This window comes from Acomys minous (assembly GCF_964271855.1).
Source record: "Acomys minous genome assembly, chromosome: 10".
NCBI classification, from domain to species: domain Eukaryota; kingdom Metazoa; phylum Chordata; class Mammalia; order Rodentia; family Muridae; genus Acomys; species Acomys minous.
The window spans coordinates 45,025,127-45,047,109 of NC_140491.1; the positions used below are offsets into that span (position 1 = coordinate 45,025,127).

The following is a 21,983-nucleotide window of genomic DNA, read 5'->3' on the forward strand; positions in this document are numbered from 1 at the left end:
TGGGAGGAGGCTGAGGAAGGGTCTGTTCCTGGAGCCTGGCAGCGGGATATGGGGAGTGTTCAGGAGGCTTAACAAGCCCACTGTTCTGTAGGGACTTGTGTGTCTGCTGAGGGAGAGGCCCTCGACTTGGAGTCCCTCTGAGAAGCAGGGGCAGATACTTTGAAGAGGTTTCCCGGAGACACGTGAGTCTAGGGGAAGAAAGTTCCGACACCTCAGCTGGACTGAGAATGGTGGTCACCCACAGATAGATGCCCAGGAGCTTGAGTTCCTGCTCAGCCCTTGTGAGTTGGTATTGCTCATCCAAGACCAAGAGCGAGCCATTATAGCCTCGCCACAGCAATGGACTGTTTTCCCAAGTTGTGTGACACTCAGGGCGGTCTAGCACTGGGAACAACTCTGAACTCTTATGTTTTATATACCTTCTTGTTATACCACTGGGTGTTCTCGTGCTGGTGAAAACAGATAGATTATTGGTATTGTCACTGTAGGAGCCAGGGACCTTCGCGGGCCAGGCCTGTGCTGTACCACCTAACTACATCTTCAGCCTCTGGTGTTTCTTTTTTGCTGCCTGCATAGTTTTAGAAGTAGCATCTCCACGGGCTGTAAGAGACTGCTGTATTATGCGTGGCTGAGCACCCCTTGCTCCCCTCCACCCCCACAGGGTCCAGACTGACTTATCTTGGGACAGAGAGCCTCTATAGCCTGGCTGCCTACCCTCTTGTCTCCGTATTTGACTTACACAGCGGGCAGTGCAGGTTTCCAAGCTCTCTCTGTTTGCAGCTGTGACTACTGCCGCTGTCCCTGGTAGAGACACACAGTGAAGTCTCTGTTCACATCTCCCTACTCCGTTCTTTGGTTCATTTAGCAAATAGGTCCCGTGCCATTCTCATTGTCCAGCCTTGGACTAGGGTCTGGGGACACATAGGAACAACAGGGCCCTGGTCGAGTGAGACTCCAGATGTCTGATCAGACCATGAAGAATCCTGAACCCGGCAGTAAAGGCTCTCAGTGTCGGGACCCATCTACAGGGTGCCGTTCATTCATTCATTCATTCATTCATTCACTAACTCAGCACACCCTAACCGGTTCTAGTGGGTGGAGTCCCTGGCTTCTTGAAGATGACTTGTCTGCACTACAAGGCCCAGAGTGGCAGGGACTGTCTATAGGGTATCATGTGAGGCTTTCCTGGAGGAGCAAAAATTGGAAAGAGGAGAGTGGAAAAGTGAGTTGGCAGGGGAAGAGCTGGCAAAGGTCAGGAGGCAGCAGCTTGGGAGCTGATTGGACAGCTGGTCTGAGATGTAGGGACAAGATCAACTTAGCCTGAGCTGGGCTGTGGCTTTTTAAGCAAACTGACTAGATGTGGGAGGGGTTTTGCTGGGTTGTGTCGCCTTCCTGAGTGATCCCCTCACCCACCCCCGGAAGCTCCATCCGGCGGGTTTTGGATACAGAGAGGTCAGGGTTTTTTTTTTTGGTGGACTACATGATGGGAGAGGAGATGATGAAGATGAAGATGCCTGGCTTGGGATTTATTCTGCAAGGCTTATTGATGGATGTGTTGTGTGCACCTGAGAAAGGGAGAGCCTTCAGGCTGATGGCTGAGCACTACAGAGCATAGGAGCTCTCAGCCAGGGAGAGTCAGGGTTGGTGTTGGAGTACCCAGTACGTTCTGGGAGGTGGGATGAAGGGCGTAGAAGGGCTGTCAGCTAATGGAACCGGAGGCTGCAGGGTGACAACAGTTCCGCAGGATGCCCACAGTGGACATTCTAGGACAAAGCTCACACTCCAAAGTTTTGCGAGGGCAGGTCGTTGAAATAAGACATACGGTCTTGGAGACCAGCGTATGTAGACAGAACATGCACATATACTGTTGGAAACTGGAATAGGACGAGGAGGGCACTTGGGGGTGAAGGAGGAGGACATGCTTATTCCTTCCTAGTCTAAGAAGCTGTGGAGAGATGGGAGTCTGAATGTCTCCTGGAACATACTGCTTTGGGGGCGCAGCAGTTACCCTCCACAGGTGTCTTCAGAGAAGTAAAAGGGGTGATGATGGTTGAGGTGGAGGGTCTGTGTGGGCTTGTTTTTGGAAAGATGGGGTGCTCCGTAGCAGGTCTTATTGCTGAAGTCTCAGAGGAAGGAGAGTGATGGAGTTTCGGAGGAGGCCTGGGCCAGCATCACATGATTGGAGTCACGAGGCTTGGGTGCTGCCCTGCACATCTAAGACTAGAAAGGATGGTGCCATTGAGTGCCCACTGTTGTTCTTCTGGGTTTGTATGTATTGGTGTTAGAGCCGCACAAGGGTCGCGACCCGGCTGGCCATCCCTCTGCTCTTCACGTTTCAGTCTCAAAACAGCAGGTACACAACAGAATGACAAGGACAATCTGGGAGGCGAATCTCCTGGTGTCACGACTCCCTCTGTCCTCCACACTTTGGGCAGAAGCAGGCCTGTCATTTACTCCTGGTGTCTAATACTCCAGTGGATGGAGCTGTGGCCCCTGGGGTTCACTGCAGATGCCTTGGCCCTAGCTGAAGTCACTTTGGAGTGCTAAGTACCCTTGGTGCTTCCTTCTCCACCTGCTGCACCCTCCCTTCTCTCAGCTTTTGGGCACTCTTCTCACCAGGGTTCCTCTCCTTTTCCTCTTTTCTTTTTCCGGAAGATGGGTGGGTCCCCTTAGGCCCTTTTTAGGCTGGAGGAGTCTGCCCCTCCCACTCCTTAGTAAACTTCTGGAATGAATGAATGGAGAAATGGTCCCTAAGCCACTAATCAGAAATTCAAAGGGCAGTTGATAGGAGACCTTGCATTCCAAAGACCTAACCCAGGGCGTAACCGAGGGGTGTGGCCTCCTAGTGACGAGGGGTGTGGCCTCCTAGTGACAGTCACCTTAAACCTAGTGGCCGTCTTTGTTGATTTTCATACACACTTCTATAGTGCAGCTTTTGACAAGCACAGCCCTATTGGATGTGGTCTGAGGGACACAGTGAGAACTCTCACCCCACCCCTGCAAGCTTGTGTACCATGAGCTTGGACACCTTACAGGACAGTAGTAAAGGGGTCATGCCCTAGCCAGTGCCTCCCTCCCCCTTTAATGTACTCGGGGGGATGGCTATAAACTTGTTCCTTTTTTTTTTTTAAATTTTAAATAAAGAATGGTGAGGAAGATTGCCAGTTCCACGCTGTAAGTATTTATTCTCCAGTGACCCCTTAAAATGAAAACCAACTACTCAAACCCGGATGCTTTGCCATCTGCTTTTTGGAAGGCTTTCCTGCCTTTGCTGAGTGACTGTGCAGGGGTCGGGGGTGGAGAGTGAGAGGTGTCCCTTGTCGGGTAGTCATATGTGTTGGGCTCCTGAATGGATGCTCTGCCAGGCTTGAAGATGAACACTTGGGGAGGGAGCCCCATGACCGCAGTATTTTCCCTGAGCTCTCCTTGACCCAGCCAGAAAAGGAAAACAGCTGACTCACAGTCACATGAACAGCAAACTTACCTTTGAAGACTTTGATAATAAGTAGCTAAAACTTGTTCTGTTGATGAAAACAGAAATGAGGGTGGGAGGGGGTGGGGGTAGGGGTTTGCCAGACACACTGAACAAAGCTCCCCTCCGTGACTGCCTGATTAACATTGGCCAGAAGTCTTTGGGGTCAGTCAGCAGTAACGAGGGAAGAAGCCGTGACTCAGAGAAGTTAATATTAAACCTGTCATTGCACAGCTAGCCCGGCTGGAGTCTACCAAGTCTGGTGTTTGCAGTGCGTACTGCCTGCTTTCCTTTAGGCAAGGCTGCTGTGAGAACATCCCAGGCTCTGGGCCTCTGTTCTCAACCCCCTTGTTCCTAGCCTGTCAACTCAGCTTATCTGAGAGCCTCATGAGAGGTTTTGAAGACATACTGCATCTGGGGGTTCCCCCTGCCGCCACCAGGATTTGTGGTGTGAATGGTTGGGCTCAGTTGGATCAATCTGAGATGCTTATGTTCACCCAATTTAGGGGAGTCCAGTGGTCAGTGTGGCCCATCCTGTCCCTGGGTGGCCTCTCTGATGTGCTATGTTCTCTGCCCAGGCTCTGTCTGGATGTGGCTTTGTTGTTGTTGTTGTGTGCTGGCCTCAACTGAGCTTTGGTCCATTCTAGTCTGGAGAGCTGAGGAAGTGTGAAAAGACAAGAGCTAACCCAAGAGCCTCCTTATGTGGACTAGTGGAAACGGCTGGTCCTGATGGAGTGGAGTGGGTTGCCATATTGGAGGAGCTATGCTGTCCTCACACTCTGGGGCTGGCAGCAGGCTGGATGGAGGCAAGGCGTAGGCTCTCCTTAGCAGACTGCCAGGGGAAACTGTACAGGTTTTCTTTAAATCAGGTTTGACTTCTAACTTTCATTTGTTAATTCCAGCAGTAATTGTGCATATTCATAGAACACCATGGTGTGTGTGTGTGTGTGTGTGTGTGTGTGTGTGTGTGTGTGTGTATCTCAGCTCTAGTTCTGATATGGCGAGGCATTCTATACTGATAAAAGCGGGGGGGGGGGGCGCGGGGGGCGGTTAGTTAGCATTACATCATTTTAAATGTTTAACTATTTCTTTGTGGTGAGAGCTTTGAAATCTTCTATTTTGCAACACATGTATTTTCTTCTCAACGATGGAAGTCTTGGGCAATAGCAACCCAGAACTTGCTTGCCATCTAACAAACATTGTATCCATTGGTCAGCCCCCCACCCCCACCCCCATCTCCTGGCCCTGCCCAGATGGTGCTAACTACCTCTCTACTCTCAGGTCTGTCAGGTTGTTTGTTTGTTTTTCCACAATCATATATAGGTGAGCTCACATGGTGCTTGCCTTTCTGTGTCGGGCTTTTTTCATTAACCAAAGTACCACCTAGGTTTTTGCAAATGACAGGATTTATCCTTCTTCATACCATAGGGCATAAAGATCTATACCTTACTACCTATTCATTCCTCAATGATCCCCTAAGGTGATTTTTAATCTGTCCCCTAGCTTTATAGATCTTGAGTCTTGAGCAAGTTACTAAGCTTCCTGGAGCCACAGTTTCTATTACTTTAAACTTCTTTTCTTCCTTTCTGTATGCATTTTATTTTATACGGATGATGTTTTTTGCCTACATGTATGGGTACCGTATGTGCGCTGGTTCCTACAGGCTGGAACAGGTGTTACTGAAGGTTGTGGGCTAAGTGCTGGGAACTGAACTTGGGCCATTGTTAGCATTGTCCTCCTCCTTCTTCTTCCTCCTCCTCCTTCTTCCTCTTCTTCTTCCTCCTCCTTCTTCCTCTTCTTCTTCCTCCTTCTCTTCTTCTCCTTCCTCCTTCTCCTTCCCCTTACTCTTCTTTTGAGGCAAGTTCTTACTCTGTGTCCCTGGGTCATATGGAATTTCCCTATGAAGTCTAGGCTGACCTTCAGTTCATAAGAGACGGGCCTGCCTCTGTCTGTTGAGTGCTGGGATGAAAGGCGTGTGCCACATCCAGTTTAGAACACTGCTTTTTAAATGTGGGTCATGATTCTACCGGAGCTGTGCAACTCTGTGGGGTACACGAGAGCATCTGACAGCAGTAAGAAGTTTCTAACTGCACAATGATGAAAGGACCAAACGACCAAACGTTCGATGCGTGTGAAGTGTTTCCTGCAGCCCTTGCTTGGGTCATACGGCTTCTCTTGGCTCTGAAACACCACGTGCATACTGCACACTGCACCTGCTGTCTCTCAGTGCACACAGCACTGCCTGAAACAGTGCCGATTCCGGACTGTTCTATGAATTTTAGTGTTTTTAGTATAACACAGCTTTCTGGGCTTTTTAAATTTTTTTTTTCAAAGATAGGGTTTCTCTAGACTTGCTTTGTAGACCAGGCTGGCCTCGAACTCACAGGGATCCGTCTGCCTCTGCCTCTTGAGTGCTGGGACTAAAGGCATGCACCACCATGTCCGGCTGCTTCCTGTTCTTATAAAAACATAATAGTCTAGTTATTGAAAATAAAAATTTAATGTCTATGCCATTATCTTCCAGCATGTAAGATTCAAATCAGCACATTTTACATTGTATTAGAATTTTTGTTTGTTTTGTTTTTTGAGACAAGGCTTCTCTGTAAATTTGGCTATCCTGGAACTTGCTCTGTAGACCAGGCTGGGTTCAAACTCAAAGAGATCCATCTGCCTTTGACTCCTGAGTGCTGGTATTAAAGGTGTGAGTTCCCACCTTGCCTGGGAACAATATTCTTGTGTTTAGAAAGTTTAATAGCAAAGGGTTGGAGAGATGGTTCAGCACTGAGAAGCACTGGCTGCCCTTCTAGAGGACCAGAGTTCGATTCCCAGTACCTCCACTGCAACTCAAAACTGTCTACAACTCCAGTCTCAGGGGATTTGACACCATTAGACTCCAAGTGCTCCAGACATACAAGTGGTATGCATGCAAACACCCATATTCAAAAAATAAAAACTATGAAATAAATAATAATTAAAATTATAAAACAATGCAATAGAAAATAAAAATAATATTAATAAAAAAGAAATCTTGACATTGAGCTAGTAGCATATATATATAGACATAAGACTGGCTGTATTGGACCTCCTTGCTGTGTTGTGTCCTCACTTGAGGTGGGCTGCCTGGGCCTTTCTGGGGTAACATTTATATGAGCTCATGACCCAATCACCTCCGCAGGGCTTCACCTCCTACCACAGCTTTGAACATGAGGATGCTAACCCAGGCACTTGAGGAGACACAAACATTGTGACCATGGGCGGTGTCCTTTCACTTCAGCAGGCTGCACTATGCACTTGTGAGGGGGAGGCGACAGTGGCATGTGCTAAGTCCTTAGGTTTGAGGTTACTTACTGATCCCTTCCTCCCTCCCTCCTCCGCCCCTCCTTCCCCTCCCTTTCTTTCTTTCTTCCTTTCTGGATTTCATTATGTAGCCCTGGCTGGTCTGGGACCCACTTCGGCCTCCTGTGTCCCTGAATGCTGGGTTAAGGGTGTGTCCATTGTGCCTGACCTGCTTGCTGATTTGATTTGCGGGAGGGTCTTGTTATCTAGGTTGGGCTAGGCCTGAGCCTTCCCTGCCTCCTCTTACTGGCCTGGCCCAATGCCTCTACCTGCCTCCTTGCCCTTTATCTCCTCTGACCGGCCAAGAGGAGGACCAGATCTGTGTGGCTGGCTGAGGACGAACCCAGTGCCTAGGAGCAGAGGGAGAGGGCCTGCATACTTCACGTGGCTAATGGACAGTTGCTGTTCGATTGGGGAAGGAGGAAGCTCATAGTGAGGGTGACATTTGCAGGAAAAGCAGTTTTTCTTTACTTCTCTAAGTCAGGGGGAAGGAAGTATATGATGGGAGAGAACAGGGGAAATGGAGCATGTTTCCTCAGCATTGCTGGGACACCCTGCTGCAATGTCAGAAGTCAGTTGACAAAGAAGCCTCCAGATGTGGCTGTCATAGACTGACAGCTGGCCGTCGTCCTGACCGCTGTGGCTGGTGAAGACATGTTGTTGGAATTGGTAGACTAACGCCCTTCCTTTGAGGTCAGTGGCTCCCTGCCCCTGAGAGGACAAAGCAGTGTTACGGATGGGAACACCCAGACTGCTGTCTCACATCCATCTTGGGAGTGACAACCATTTTCCTACCATGTATGGGGGGGGGGTCATACATGGTGCATGTATGCACCATACAGCATCTTCGGTTTGGTCTCTGGCTCGTTGAGGTGTACTCACTGTCCTCAGGATGTTTGTGGGGGATCAAGGAGAGCTGCTCCCTCGTTCTCGTGCCTTGTGTGTCCCTGACTCACCAGGGAACCCATGAGATCTTGTGGCCCACATTCTTCTGTCCCCATATGTTGTCCCTCCCCACGGTTTCCAAGACAGCAGGTGAATAGAGAGATCTCCTGCACAGGCTCTGCCATGCTAGTGAGGCGGACATGGCTTCTGGGACCTTCCCAGGATTATGTAGAATCTGCGCATACTGACATGTTGTCAGCACCCTGGCAGGCACACTATGTTCCTATGTAGGCGGGACAGGGCACAAGCTGGATGCACCGGGAAAAGGGGAAATAGGAAGTTCTTTCAAGGGAGGGTTTGACCCAGGTCTGTGCTTGAGCAAGGCCCAGATGCGAGAGCCTTGGGAGGAGAGAGAGCCAGGCTTAGAGATGTCTGTGGATTAGAGCTCAGTAGCTTGCTGTTAGCACTGGCAAAGGCTTACCTGATTAAAGGCCATAGTCATCTCAACCCCTTGATTGACACAGCCTCTACCATCTTCTCAATCTTAGACTTATTCCTTTCCTTTTACAATAAAGGTACCGTGGGGTTTTCTATTCGCCAAGGAGAGAGGTGCTAGAGGATGCCCTATAGTGGCTTCCACAGGATGAGCGGACGCTAGTCTCATCCCTTCCTTACAAACTCCGTACAGCCTTGCCCTGTCTTCTCTGGGCACATCTTCTGTTGTTCTGCCCATCCCTTTCCTTGTCCTGCCAGGTGGGAGGGGCTGGCTTCACGCAGCTGTTGACTGTGTTGTTTGTAACAGTGAAGATTCAAGGACTCCATTGCCCAGTGGTTTGCAGTGCAGTGTTTTCACTATTTCTTTTGCCATTGGAACCCTCTGAGGTTTGGCTAATAGGCTCCCATGCCCTTGTGGTGTGTCCTTGTGTCATTCTTGTGGGTGTGACCTTGACACGGAGCTCTGTTTCTCTAACCCTGACTCCTGTGGACACAGCTGATGATGTCTGTTTATAGTGTTGTCATGTCTCAGTGCACCAATGCCAGGAGATGAGATTTGCCGCTGTCCCAGTGTGGCTGACTCCTGTAGAATGTCCGCCCTACTCCTCCAAATAAAGACAGGAGGCATCAGGCTTAGTCTTCCTGTAGGTACCCGGTTCCTCATTGCACGGCCCTTCTTTGATCACGTTTCACAGCATTTCCAGGCCTGATGTTGTAAGGGGGCACCTTGCTGCTAAGTCTCCCAAAGATTTACAACCACCTCCGTATGCACTCCAGACTGTCCTCCATGGTTACAACTGGTCTTCTGGGATATACTTCTTCTGTAGCTTACCACCTGCTAAAGCCTCCACATAACTCAGAGTCCAGCCTGGCTTAGTTGGTGTTGCTCCCCCATCACTATTTTTTGCCTTCCTGCTTAGCTCCCCAACATCTTTCCTGCACTCTATCTACCTCTAGCTTTAGCTGCATGTTATCCACCATGTCTGGTATACTTACCCCAACCCCTCCCCCCTTTCTTTCTTGCCTGGAAAATTCCAGAGCTCAGCCCACTCATTGAGGTCTCCCGTTATGCGTGGACACTGTTGTTCCTTCCTGATGCTGTGTGCTCGTAGACGTCTCACCAGGTGAGGGAGTGAGCACACAAATGAGTGTAAGAGCAGCTTCAAGGCCACAGTGACAACTTTCCAAGGGAACCGCAGATTTGACATGAGAATGTTGGGCTGCTTATGGGGCACATGTCCTCAATTCAGTCTGAGTTTTCTTCTCTTCCTCCTCTTCTTATTTTTTGAGGCAGGGCTTCTCTGGGTAGCCCCTGCTGTCCTAGAACTCACTCTGTAGACCAGGCTGGCCTCGAACTTACAAGAGATCTGCCTGCCTCTGCCTCCCGAGTTCTAGAATTAAAGGTGTGTGCCAGTCTGGCCACACCACCGTCTGGCCAGTTTGAGTTTTCCAAGGCTTGGAATGCCACATAACCTTTCTCCCCAAGGGCTGCCATGCTGATGTCTCCTTTGGTTGTCTAGCCTACCTTCCCCGTTGGGAAAAAAATGTCATTTTGTTCTTGGGGACCAATTACAGTCAGAAGCCCAGGAGAGGCCCCTAAGGAATGGGGCAAAGCAGAAAGAAAACAGGATGCTTGGAAAAAAGGTACCTCTCACCATTGTTTGCAGAGCGGGGATGACATGAGCCAGCCACTGAAGAGTTAGGTGGGAACTAGCCACCAGAAGAGCTGGCTGCCTACCACCACGTCTGGATTTCCCAGGCCCCATGGATCCATCTGCCCACAGCTTGTTTAAGAGGCCAAGTTTGGTGTTTAGAAGGGTGTGATGCTACCCATGTGAGTGACCAGTGCTTGGCGGCCAGAGAGCACAGCAATGAAGGACCTTTTCTTGTCTGTGCTCACACTACACTGGGCCTGTGTGGCATGGACCAACAGGGCCCTGCTGTAGGATCCAGATGACCAAATGAAGTCCTCTCAGGGATGGGGGCTGATTTACCACTGGGGATGGGGGGAGCTGGTGGGACGTGGACCTTCAGCTGAGCTCAGAAAAAGCACTCATTATCAGCTAGAAAAGAGAAGAGGAAAAAGCCCTAGAAGAGAGCCATAGTAAGGTTACAGCCCAGCTGGGAGGCTGGCTGAGGGAGATCAGGGGAGGCCAGGGCATTGGATGGGAGAGGTGCATCCTGATGAAGGGACTGTAGGCAAGTCCCCTGGTTTCAAGGCACTGGACCTTGGCCCAGAGTCCTCGGCTGTAACTGCTGATTCTCCCTCAGGCTGAGACAGTCCATTTTGTTGTCACGAGCTGGAAGGTGTATCACATTCATGTAGTTTATAACTATAATAAAGAGTAGGCGTTTTCTGAATGGTGCATTCTCTTAAATAACTTCCTGCAGAGGCAGGTACACCTATAATAAGAGTCTCCATCTGATGTTTGCCTGTGTGGCAGGCCTGTGCGATGCCTCAGTCTTCCTGCTGCTGGGATCGCAGACGTGAACTGCCACATTTGGCAGCACCTGCTGTAATGTAATGGAGCTGCTCTGAGTGGACGTCAAGAGTGTGTGGCGCTCACACTTAACCCTCAGAGCTCCATCACATTAAGGTGCTGTGTCTTCACTTCTGAACTCACATCCCTTTTGCTGGCTCTGTCAGCACCTTCATAAGGTTTGTGGCCGATATCTCTAAGGTGTGGAAGAAGGGTTTGCCGTCACACACACACACACACCTACCTCCTGATGTAGGGAATCCAGAGCGAATACAGGAGTATGAGTGAGAGACTGGTTGAGAACTAAGGCCTAACTAAGTGGCTGCAGGAGAGCAAGAATGCAAAAATGACGAAGCGATGCGGAAACAGTGAAGGATGTATGCAGAGAGAAATGAGTGATGATCTCATTTGCGGGGGGAGGGGAAAAGAGCTCACTCGCGTCTGCCTGGTGATGCGTGCAGGAGGAATCGAAGTCCAGGATGCAGTGTGTATCTTAGGTAAGCTTCGGTTTTCTTTCTTTCTTCCTTCCTTTCTTTCTTTCTTTCTTTCTTTCTTTCTTTCTTTCTTTCTTTCTTTCTCTTTCAGTTTTGTAGTTGAAAACTTGAAGGGCAGCCATTGCTGTTCCACCGCCGAAAGAGAAAGATGGATATTTAGTGCCAGAACCTGAGAGGTTGAATTGATGGCTGGAATTTGCACATGTGGTAACCATCAAGGCCCATGCAGCCCACCCAGACTGCCCTCCCAGCTAAGGCATTTGGGCACACAGACTCAAAAGTTAGGAGTGTGAGATCCACATAGGCTGGGCTTTGGGACACTGTAGGCTGTTAGAACGCCACATGGGCTGGGCCTGGTGCCAGGGGCACTGGCGCTTCATGTTTAGAGCTACCATGTTAAGTGCATTGCTACTCCATTGCACGGGTCTCCCCTGCTGCACCTGAGAGACACCAGCAATTGCTTCAGCTTGAACTCATCAGTCTTCAAAGTAAGCCTTTTCCTGGTCTCAGAAGCTAGACTTGCTTGTGGGAAGGCACACTCTGCTGCAGTTGAATTTTTTTTCTTTTAGGGGCACAGCACAGTGCAGGTTCACAAGCCTGGAGAAGGAGAGCGGCTGCTTTGCCAGGAGAATGTATCCTCATGGCTTTTTAAAAGTGACCCTCACACTTTCACACTTTTTCTCCACCCTAGTGTCTTCATCACGCCCCACTCTAGCTTGCTTGCTCGTCTTCCTTCCTTCCCTTCCTTTCTTTCCAGACTGGGTTTCTCTGTGTAGCCCTGGCTGTCTTGGACTCGATTTGCTGACCAGGCTGGCCTTGAACTCACAGAGACTCATCTGCCTCTGCCTCTCTGAATGCTGGGATTATAGGTGTAACATCCTTCTAAAATTCCAGACCCAGAATGGAAAGGCTACGATGCTATTTGTTGGGACGGTCCAGATGCTGGTGGCATTGAGATGGGGAATGTACAGCCATCCTGTAGGGTTGCAAAGCGGGCAGTCACTTGCTTTGGGCTTTGCCTGCAAGTTCAGCAAGGTCAACTCCCCCCCCCCCCCTTTTTGTTTCCTTAAAATAAAGCTCCCTATGCTTTAGCATTTTCCTGTTTCCTACTTTAAATGCACCCTTAGCTAGGTAGTGTCGATTACCGGTAGATATTTCCCAGCGCAGATGCAGAGTGGACTGGAGACTAGTCAAGATTTTAAAATGCCAAAAGCCCTGGGAACCTGCTGGGTTTTGATTCTCTTAAGCCCCTGGGCCAGCGTGCCTAGAGGTTTGAAATCCTAGTAATGCCGAACCCCGAGCCAAGCGTCGGTAATTCCAGTCAGATGGCGGCAGGGAGGCGTCTCCCCCCCCCCCGCCCCGTCCCCCCTCCCCTGCGGGAAGGCGTTTCGTCGCCCACTTCTCCCGCGTCTAGCTGAGCAACGGTGCCGGCCCTGGGCTGCGGTCTGCGGGGGAGGGCGGGCTAATTCGTGTCAGATGGAGGAGGGCCGCGCGGGGCGCGCCACTCGAGCCTGGCTTTTGTTCCTGGCGTCTGACTTCTGACGGCAGGAACTTTTGCAGACCCGGCTGAGACGCACGCGACCCAGGCCTTGCCCACGCAGGACCGAGAGCTGTCCGTGTCCTGCGCTAAGGCGAGGGACGAGGAGGGGCGGACCACAGGGGCGGCCATGCGGTGGCGCGCGCTGGCCCCGGGCCCGCCCGTGAGGCTGGCGCGCGAGACTGGGGCGCGTGGGCGTCCGCGCCAGGTGAGTGCGCGTGGAAGGCTGATGGGGCTCCCTCAGGTCGTCATGCACTTGAACGTCCGGGGTGGGCTCACAAGGCCATGTTCTCGTGGGCCTGTGAGCGCGCGCGTGTCCGTGCTGGTGCGTGCTCGTCTTAATGTGTGCTGGGCTGTGTCTGTGTGTGTCAGTGTCTAGGGACGCAGAACTGAGTGAGCGCGCGCGGCAAGATATGGGGCCAGGACAGCCTTAGCTCCTTGAATCCAAAAGCTGCTGGAAAATGTTTCTTTGGATTCTTTTCTCTGCAGTAGAGAGGAGACACTGGACTTCGTGTAGACTCGCTCTTCCGTGCGTGTTTCTAGGTGAGGTTTCTTGCAGATGCCCCGGTCGTGTTTGGAAGAGATCTAATGCAAGTTCCCGCGCCTTTGAGGGTACCGTGGCGCCCTGTGACTCACAGAAAGGTCCTCTGTGGGGCTCGAATTAAAAAGGCGCGCAGGAGCAGGCCCGGCTCCCTTCTAAGTCTTATAAATCCAGCATCAACTGCGATTGTTTTTCCAGGAAAGTTTTGGAAGGTTCTGTGAAACGAAAGGTCTGCATGGCAGTTTTGCCTCAGCAGCCAGATGCGGTTGCTTTAAAGAAGTGGTTCTCAACATCCTAACCTCCTGCTGGGGCTGTTTAATACAGTTCCTCATGTTGTGGTGATCACAACCATAAAATTATTTTTGTTGCTACTTCGTAACTGTAAGTTTGCTACTGATACGAATCATAAGGTAAATATCTGATATGCATGGTATCTGATATGTGACCCCATCAAAGGGTCTTTAGGCCCCTGAAGAGGTCGTGACTCACAAGTTGAGAACTACTGCTAAATTGTGGGGACACTGTGGAGCCTAGAGGCGGTCCCTCATGCCCCAGGTGCCTGCCTTCTATGGTGAGGTTGGGGCACAGCTCCGTGGGTGTGGGGAAGGGTTCAGGATTGGTTAAGCTGGGAATGTGTTTTTGATCAGTGCTGTTTCCTTAGCAGGCTACCTAGCCACCCCAGCGCACCTATATTCGCTTCCTGTGGTGGGCTGAGTACTTCCAGAAGGGAAAACATTAGCTGGGCTGGTACAGACATAGCCTTGTGCTATGAAACTAGTTTGCCATGGCGACCTTAAGTGGAGAAAGGCTGGCTGCGGGTTTCCTGTGGGGTTTTGCCTTTCCCTGCTGAGTGGAGACTCTCCTTGCCCTCCAGAGACCTCACTATCAAGGCTAATTGGCCCAGCCCTCTCCGGGTGAGCGTCCTTCTGGAACCAGCAGCTTTAGTGGTTACTCTTCCAAAGTTTGGCTCCTAACAATTAGCCGCAATTTAGGTTCCTGAACTGGCTTTTGCCAACTGCTTCAGCCTGGCTGTACCTCCCCACTTTCAGGGAGAAAAAAAAAAAAAAAGAAAGCAATGGATCAGGTAACAAGGACAGCCTAACTGTGGCTAGTCTCCTTTCACAGGAGAGATGTTATGTAGCATGCACGTGAGCCCATGTTATTACACTATCTTAATAAACTCCCCGGGGACCCAGCAATTGAAATGGCTGAGCAGGCACCACAGTGCCTCTGCTGTTTCCACTCTGCAGCGTCTTAACTGTGGACCACTGAGCAAGAAGCTGCAGGGAAACAGTACCTCTTTCTCCTTGCTTGGAATAAAGGTGTTTGTGACCATTGAAAGGTTACAGTATCTCTCCTTGGCCCACAGACTATGGCCAGTTCATTTAGGGCACAAGTCTTAATTGAGGGACCGTAGTTTGCTGTCTGCCAGCTGAGCAGGGCTCACAGAGGACAAAGGAGAAAGAGTTTGGTACCCCGAACCTAAGATACTCCATCTAACACAAGAGAGATCAGAATGAAAGAGCTGCAAGAGAGGAGGAAAAGGCATGTGCCAGCCAGAGTATTACTAAGGGTGAAGTCTTGTGCCAGTCTGAGTGTGGCACTAGGGTGAGCCTTATCCCTCTCTGGTTGCCTGTGGTGGGGTCTGGGTCGTGCATATATATCACAATCCCATCTGTGGGAAAGTGAGGGGGTTATGAGAACTGTGTGCCTTGCTAATGTGGATACTGAGCTCTGCTAGACTCCTGCAGGGCTCTCGATACGGGGTTTCTGCTATCACGTAGCCAACATCTATCTTGATTATCAGACACAGGCATAGGAAGGAGGATTTAATAAAGGTGCCTTAATAGTACAGCTCCAAATGATATAGTCTGTTACTACTGCAGGTGAGAAACTTCTGGGAGCTCTAAAAACTTCCCAGTGTTCTGGTCTCATCTCTGGGATAGTCAGATTGACTCAGTCTCGGGTGGACCCCACCTAAGCCAAGTCGTTTTTAAAACTGCCCAAGTTAACACCTGTGGATGTGTAGCATCTCGGTCATTCCCAGAAGCTCTTTTAAGTAGTAGTCATAGGAGGAGGGTGTCATTGCTATTTCAGAGGAGTTGTGGCTTGCTTGCTCAGGGCTGAGCGAGAATTTAAATGTAGTTTGCAGAGTCAGTGTAGAGGTTTCCGCTGGGTTCAGGGCACTTTCGTGATCTTTGACAGTGCTGTCTGCATCATAGCAAATTCAGGGAGATGCACAGTGAAGTGTCAACACCGTTGAAGAACCTCAAGGGTTTGGAAGACTCTAGGTCTAGAAATGGCTATGTGTGCTGCTGAAAGTCATAACGGTCTTTGAATTTCAGTTGCAGACGTTCACTGGCTGGTGATCTGCAGACCAACAGCCCATTGGTTATTTTGATCTTGTATCCAGCTTTGCTCGTGAAAATTATTACTTTTAAAAACTTTTTTTTTTAGATTTCACCAGACTTTTCTACATAGGCTCTCAAATGATCAGGAACAAGGCTCATTTCGCAGCTTTCTAAGTTGGCTGCCCTTTTATTTCCTTTTCTCATCCCCATTGTGCTGTGTAGATGTTAAGTCTTGATTAGCCCCATGTCTGCCCTGTTGCATATCTTAAAAGGAAGCATTAGCTCCTTATGATAAAAGGATGTTTGCTCTAGGATTTACATAGGCGCACGTGATCACAAGGAAGCCCCTTTTCTCTCCCTACTTGAATCAGCAAAAGGATGTTAGGTTTTTGTCAGTGGATTTTCTGCACTGATTTAGGAGGCTAGCTGGTTCTCTTCTTAGCCTATTAGTTGCTTTTTTTCATGGTTTGTTTCGCTTTTTGAGACGGGGTCTGGCCTCTACCGGTTCCCTGCCTCAGCTTCCAGAGTTCTGCTGTTTAAGTTTATTGATTGATATTTGAAGGTTATGAACTCTTGCGTTTCTTGGATAAGCCAGCTTTTCACCGTGTAGTATGTTGTGGGTTATGTAGGCTGGCCTGTGGGTTATTTAGAAGTGTAGTATTTTGTTTGCAACTATTTGAGCGTTTTCCAGAGATTGCTGTTTGTGCTCCCAAGTTTGATTCGATTGTAGTCAAAGGTGCTTTCCTCTTCTCAGTAGGACATGAATGCATTTTGATTTGTTCAAACTTGTTCTGTGTCCATAATATGGCTAAGCATGCCAATGCACTTGAATTGAGTGTGTGCTCTGTTGCTATTGGGCTATTCTGTCTTAGGTAGGTCCAATTGGTTGGCAATATCATCCAAATCATTGGTGTCCATGTTTATTTTTTTATTTTCTGATTGGGTCTGCTGATTACTAAGAGAGGGCAGAATAACAAAAACGCCGCAGAGTTGGTGTTTCACAGTAATTTAAAAGGACACAGACGTCGTGGTGCAGACAGCCATTGTCTCCCAGGTCCTTACATGTTATCCCTTTGTGAACGTGAACTCCTTGATATGTCTTCTTATAAACCGTGACGATAGCTTGTATTATTTATGCTACCTCTTGGCATCCCTGACCAACGGCTCGTAGGGAGGTTTCCTATGCCTGGCACTGAGATTTTTCATTAAATTACCTGTGTCTCCTGGGAGCAATGTTGAACATCCATGCAGGCTACTGAGTGCCATTTATCTCTTTTTAAAGAAATACAGCTTTAATTTCTTTTCCCACAAAATTGTAGGTTTTCATATGGTTCTTTCATTCTTCCCTGGTTTTGGTTAGCCCCTCTTTCTGGCCCCCTTTTCTTGGCTTTCCTCCATCCCACTTAAACTTTTCCACCTTTGGTATCCCATTCCTCTATTTTCATAGCATATATATCTACCATAGCCCCGATTTAAGACCCTGCTCCCTCAATGGTACCTTTATACCTTTTTTTTTTGCCTCTCTAGGTAGTTCGGGTTAAACATATAGATCTAAAAATTTGCAGCTGCATTCACATACGAGGGAGAAAAATACAGTGTTTGTCTTTCTGGACCTTATATGCACAACTCATAAATATTTTCCAGATCGATCCATTTTCCTGAAATGTTCCTTTTTTCCTTACCGCCAAATTAAATTCCTTCGTGTGTTCTACCTCCTTTTCTTCATTCACCAGTTGATGGACACCTAGACTGATTTCATTTCATATTGTTCACATTGTTATTCGATGATTGGTTACCTTTTGATTGTTTTTAATCGGAGGGGGGAGTGCATATTTATACATTTATTTGCCATTTGGTGCTCGTATTCTCCTATGTAAAGTCCTCAGTTCCATTGTCCTGTGACTCTTTTGGATATGTCTGAGGTATGTGTCAGCTCTTGGTGAATTCTTTTTTTTTTTTTTCTTTCTCTTCTTTCTGTTTTTGTTTTTTCGAGACAGGGTCTCTCTGTGTAGTCTTGGCTGTCCTGGACTCACTTTGTAGACCAGGCTGGCCTTGAACTCACAGTGATCCGCCAGCCTCTGCCTCCCGAGTGCTGGGATTAAAGGCGTGCACCGCCATGCCCGGCTTTTAGGTAAACACCTGAAGTTTGCAAAGGTCTTTCATTTTTGGAAGCTGTTTTGACCGCACACTTTATATTTACTGCTTTCTTTCAATATTTCGAATTGCTCCACTCACTTCCCACGTATATTTAAAAAAAAAAATTTTTTTTGGGGCCGGGTGTGGTGGCGCATGCCTGTAATCCCAGCACTCGGGAGGCAGAGACTGGTGGATCGCTGTGAGTTCGAGGCCAGCCTGGTCTACAAAGTGAGTCCAGGACAGCCAAGGCTACTCAGAGAGGCCCTGTCTTGGAAAAAAAATGTATTTTTTTTTTAAAGATTTCTGTTTGATTTTAGAAGTGCATGCACGCGAGTGTGCCTCTGTGTCATGAGTGCAGATGTCCTTGGAGGCCAGAGGCATCTCTTGAACTAGAGATGCTGTGTGTGTCAGCTGCCTGCTGTGGATGCTGAGAACGGATCCCAGGTCCTCCGGCTGAGTGCATGCTCGTAACCGAGGAACCAGCTCTCCATCCTTAGAGTTTAACAGTTTTGAAGTGAGAGATGGTGCTAGTCCTGATTGGTCATCCTTCGTGTGTGATGTGTCTTTCTCTCTGCTCCGAGTGTTTTTAAGACTTTTTTTCTTTGTCACTAGGCTTGAGTACTTTTATTTTTATGCACCTTGATGCAATTACAGTCAGCGCTCATTTCTTGGCTGTACGCCCTTACAGTTTTCCCTGCGTTTTGAGACAGTTTTGGTCATTGTTTCTCCCAACATCCCTTCCATACTTCTCCCGACGAGGGACGCCAAGTAACTATACATTTGTCATAAAGAGTCTTGTATTACCCCTGACAACTCATTTGTTTGTCTCATTTATTTGCTTTATCTTGAGAGGTTTTCATTGTGATGTTTTTAATTCACAGATCTGTCTTTTTGAGAAATTGATCAATAACCATGCCATGGTTTTTTTTTTTAAATACCTCAGAAGCTTGCATTTCCTTTTGTGATTATTTTCTTTGGATCTTGATGCATTTTGGGGGTCTTTTCCATTTTGAGTAGATGCAATACAACTGTAATAATACCATTAATATCTGTGTCTGTTAATTCTAACTTCTTGGTCAGTTTCCATTGTTTTTTCTATTTATGTATTCTATTTTCTTTCTTGTCTCTTCTAGTGCCTGATAATTTTTGTAGAACATCTCATTCTACACCTGAGAAAAATAGAAACTGTGATTTTTTTGAACCTGAGCTTAGAACTTCATTTAGGTCAATCTCAAAGCAGCAAATCATACAGTTTACATCAGAAGCGCAATTCCCAACACTGATTCTGTCCTTTTCAAAGTTGCTAAAACCACTGAGGTGAAAATAACATGTAAGTGTAAAAGCCTTTTCTCACTTATTAGAGCGAGAGCAATAATGGATAGGTATGTTTTCCATGGTCCAATCTAGCAGCCTATGTGATTTTCACCTTGTTTGGATTCTGGGAAATTTTATGGTCTTTGTGGTATTCTGGTGGTGTTTTTTCTCTGAAATGCAGTAACAGCCTTTGGGCAGTGTTTTTGAAATAGCTTATGTAGGCCAAGAAGCGAGGTCAGTGTAGAGCAGTGGTTCTCAACCTGTGGGTAGCAACCCCTTTGGGGATCAAATGACCTTGCCACAGGGGTTGCACATCAGATATCCTGCATGTTAGAGATTTACATTAGGATTCATAACAGCAGGAAAATTACAGTTATGAAGTAGCAATGAAAATAATTTCATGGTTGGGGGGGTCCCCCACAGTATGAGGAGCTGTATGTATTTAAAGGGTCCTAGCTGTAGGGAGCTTGAGAGGCACTGTTGTAGAGCTAACCTCTGCAAGGCAGTGTTGTCTTTCTACAAATCCTGTAGAGCAGGGTAAAATTGGGGTTCCTGATCTCTAGTAGGCAAGCACTGTGCTTAGCTTTGAGTGAGTACCAGGCCATGTTCTCCTAACCCTGCTGGAGAGACATAGGGTATGTGTTGGAGAGTTGGGAGGCGGGGTCTTTTATATTCTTGATGAGCAGTGCTCATCCTTTTAAAGGGATTTTCTGCAGGACATAAGAGCCCTGCAGCTCTTTGCTCTCTGGTGCCCTGTCTAGGAAACTTCTTGCCTCTCTCAGCAGGGGTGGCTCACTGAACTCACCTGAACTTACTCTTCTCTCTGAGGAGCAGTCATAGGTCCCCAAACAAAGATGTAGTTAAGGATGTATGTTGCCAGGTGCTGTTGCCATCGTGTTGTTAGAAAAAATAATATATTGGCTACACTGTATGAGTGCTGGGGGCTGTGTAGAAAGTAAAGTACTGATTGGAGATACTTTTGTTTTATTTTTTGAGACAGGGTCTTTCTATGTTAGCCTTGGCTGTCCTGGACTCGATTTATAGACCAGGCTGACCTCGAACTCATAGAGATCCACCTGCCTCTGCCTCCTGCATGCTGAGATTATAGGTGTACACCACCATGCCCGGCGACTGGAGCCACTTTTAAATTGATCTTGTCACATTTCTTAAAGCTTGTAATAAATCATCGAACGTCCCCACCCCACCTCAAAGTTGTTGTTACTGAGAACATGAGACAAGCAATACATTTCATTTTCTCAATAAATTTAAATTATCCTGGTGGGTGTGCAGTGGCCTCCGTGTGTGTGTGTGTGTGTGTGTGTGTGTGTGTGTGTGTGTGTGTGTTTATGTGTACACACTAATACCCACATGGTTAGTAGTTATTGATGGTCCACTGTCATTGGCAAACAGACATATTAAAGATGTTTCTCAAACCAAATGAAGCCTTCTCAGGTCTCCACATAGAGGCCCTGAGCACACTGTGCAAACCCGAGCTGGGTGGATGAGAGCTAATCTCCTCATACTAATGCTTGTCATCACGGTTAATTAAGGAGGAAGCACGTGTGTGTTTCAGGCTCACCCCAGGACCGTCTCGTCCCAGCACACCAGCCTGAGAAGCTGAAAACCTTAGTGGTTATTTTGGGATGTCTGTGAGGGGACAACTGCTTAGTGCCACTTAGCTTCAGTTTACTCTTTGCTAATCATTTATTCTAGAAGAAAAAACCATGAGCGCCTGGGAGCCTGTGTGGTTACTTTGTTATTGCAGTAGGTGATGTAAGCCTCCAGGTTGGAAGGGGCACCTGGGCAGCTGCCTGATGTCTCAGTCCTCAGGCACCCCGGGGTGGGGGTATGCGCAGACTGAGAGAGGGTGAGGTGCCCTCTGGACTCCAGAACGCCATCCACTGCCTCTCCAGAACTGGAGTTTGCGCGGTAAAGCGCTTCTTTCAGCTCTTTTCAAAGGGTCACTGGATTTATCTCCTGAGAAAGAAAGAAAGGAAGGAAAGAAGGAAAGAAGGAAGACAGATGGCACAAGCTGAAGCACTGACAGTTTCTTCCTTTACTCTTGCAGCCGGAAGAATTCACCACATGCCCGCACAGTTTTAAGAAGAAGGACTTTAAGAAGCCCAGAGCTTGTGGAGTGTGCAGGCAGACCATCGACGGGCAGGGGATTGCTTGCCGAGGTAGGTCCATGCCCTTGAACCTCTCACGGCTTAGACCCAAGCCAAACAGTAAAATGAAGACAGTCATTTATCTGGGAGTTTCCAAATGTTAAGTCATGGAATTTCCCTGTTGCCCCTCTGTTCACCCTCCCGCATCCCTTCCCCCCACCAAGTCTGGCAGGGCCTCCCATGTTTACACAGATATAGGCTCCTAAGGAAGATTTCTAGGAAGAGCAGAGCTATTACTGTGGGAGAGTAGTAGATTGCCATGGGCAATCTGTGCCTCATGCCAGGCCATTTACGACCTACACTTCACTTTTCAGTATTTCCCTTTCAGATCTCCTGCAGCCTCCAAATGAAGTGCCTGTTCTTGAGTTAGGGTCCGTTTTGTTTTGTTTTAAATGGTTTATTTATTTATTTATTTAATTTGTATTAGTGTTTCGCCTCCATGTGTGTCTGTGTGAGGGTATTGGGTCCTCTAGAACTGGAATTACAGGCATTTGTGAGTTGCCATGTGGGTGCTGGGAGTCAAACCCAGGTCCTCTGGAGGAGCAGCCAGTGATCTTAGCCACTGAGCCATCTCTCCAGGCCCCAAGTTAGGGCCCATTGTATGCTGGCATCTCTCAGCCTGTTTGCAGAAAACATTGATCTTGTCCCTAAACCGAGCCACCAGCTTGACTTTTTTTTCTTGATGCCTGAACCTTACAATCAGTGCAACTTTGAATTCTTTTGTGCCTCCACATTGGTGCAGCTCCATGAGGCGTGTGTGGCTGGGTGAGGCTG

At 48.3% G+C, this 21,983-nt stretch overlaps 1 protein-coding gene across 7 annotated transcripts in view; it reads left to right on the top strand.

The window, feature by feature from the left end:
- The window catches only part of TNS3 (tensin 3), a 413,668-nt gene that overhangs the window by 22,684 nt on the left and 369,001 nt on the right, over window positions 1–21,983 (top strand). For 6 of the 7 annotated variants that reach the window (XR_014782789.1, XR_014782790.1, XR_014782791.1 and 3 more), the window contains exon 2: window positions 21,110–21,221. Coding sequence is in view for 1 of the 7 variants with exons in the window: in XM_084800093.1 (XP_084656219.1) it covers window positions 12,830–12,907; window positions 21,110–21,221 (190 nt within the window). In the remaining 6 variants the exon portion in view is untranslated. Of the gene's footprint in view, window positions 1–12,623; window positions 12,908–21,109; window positions 21,222–21,983 lie in introns of those variants that run through there. The other variant, XM_084800093.1, reaches the window with a different exon arrangement.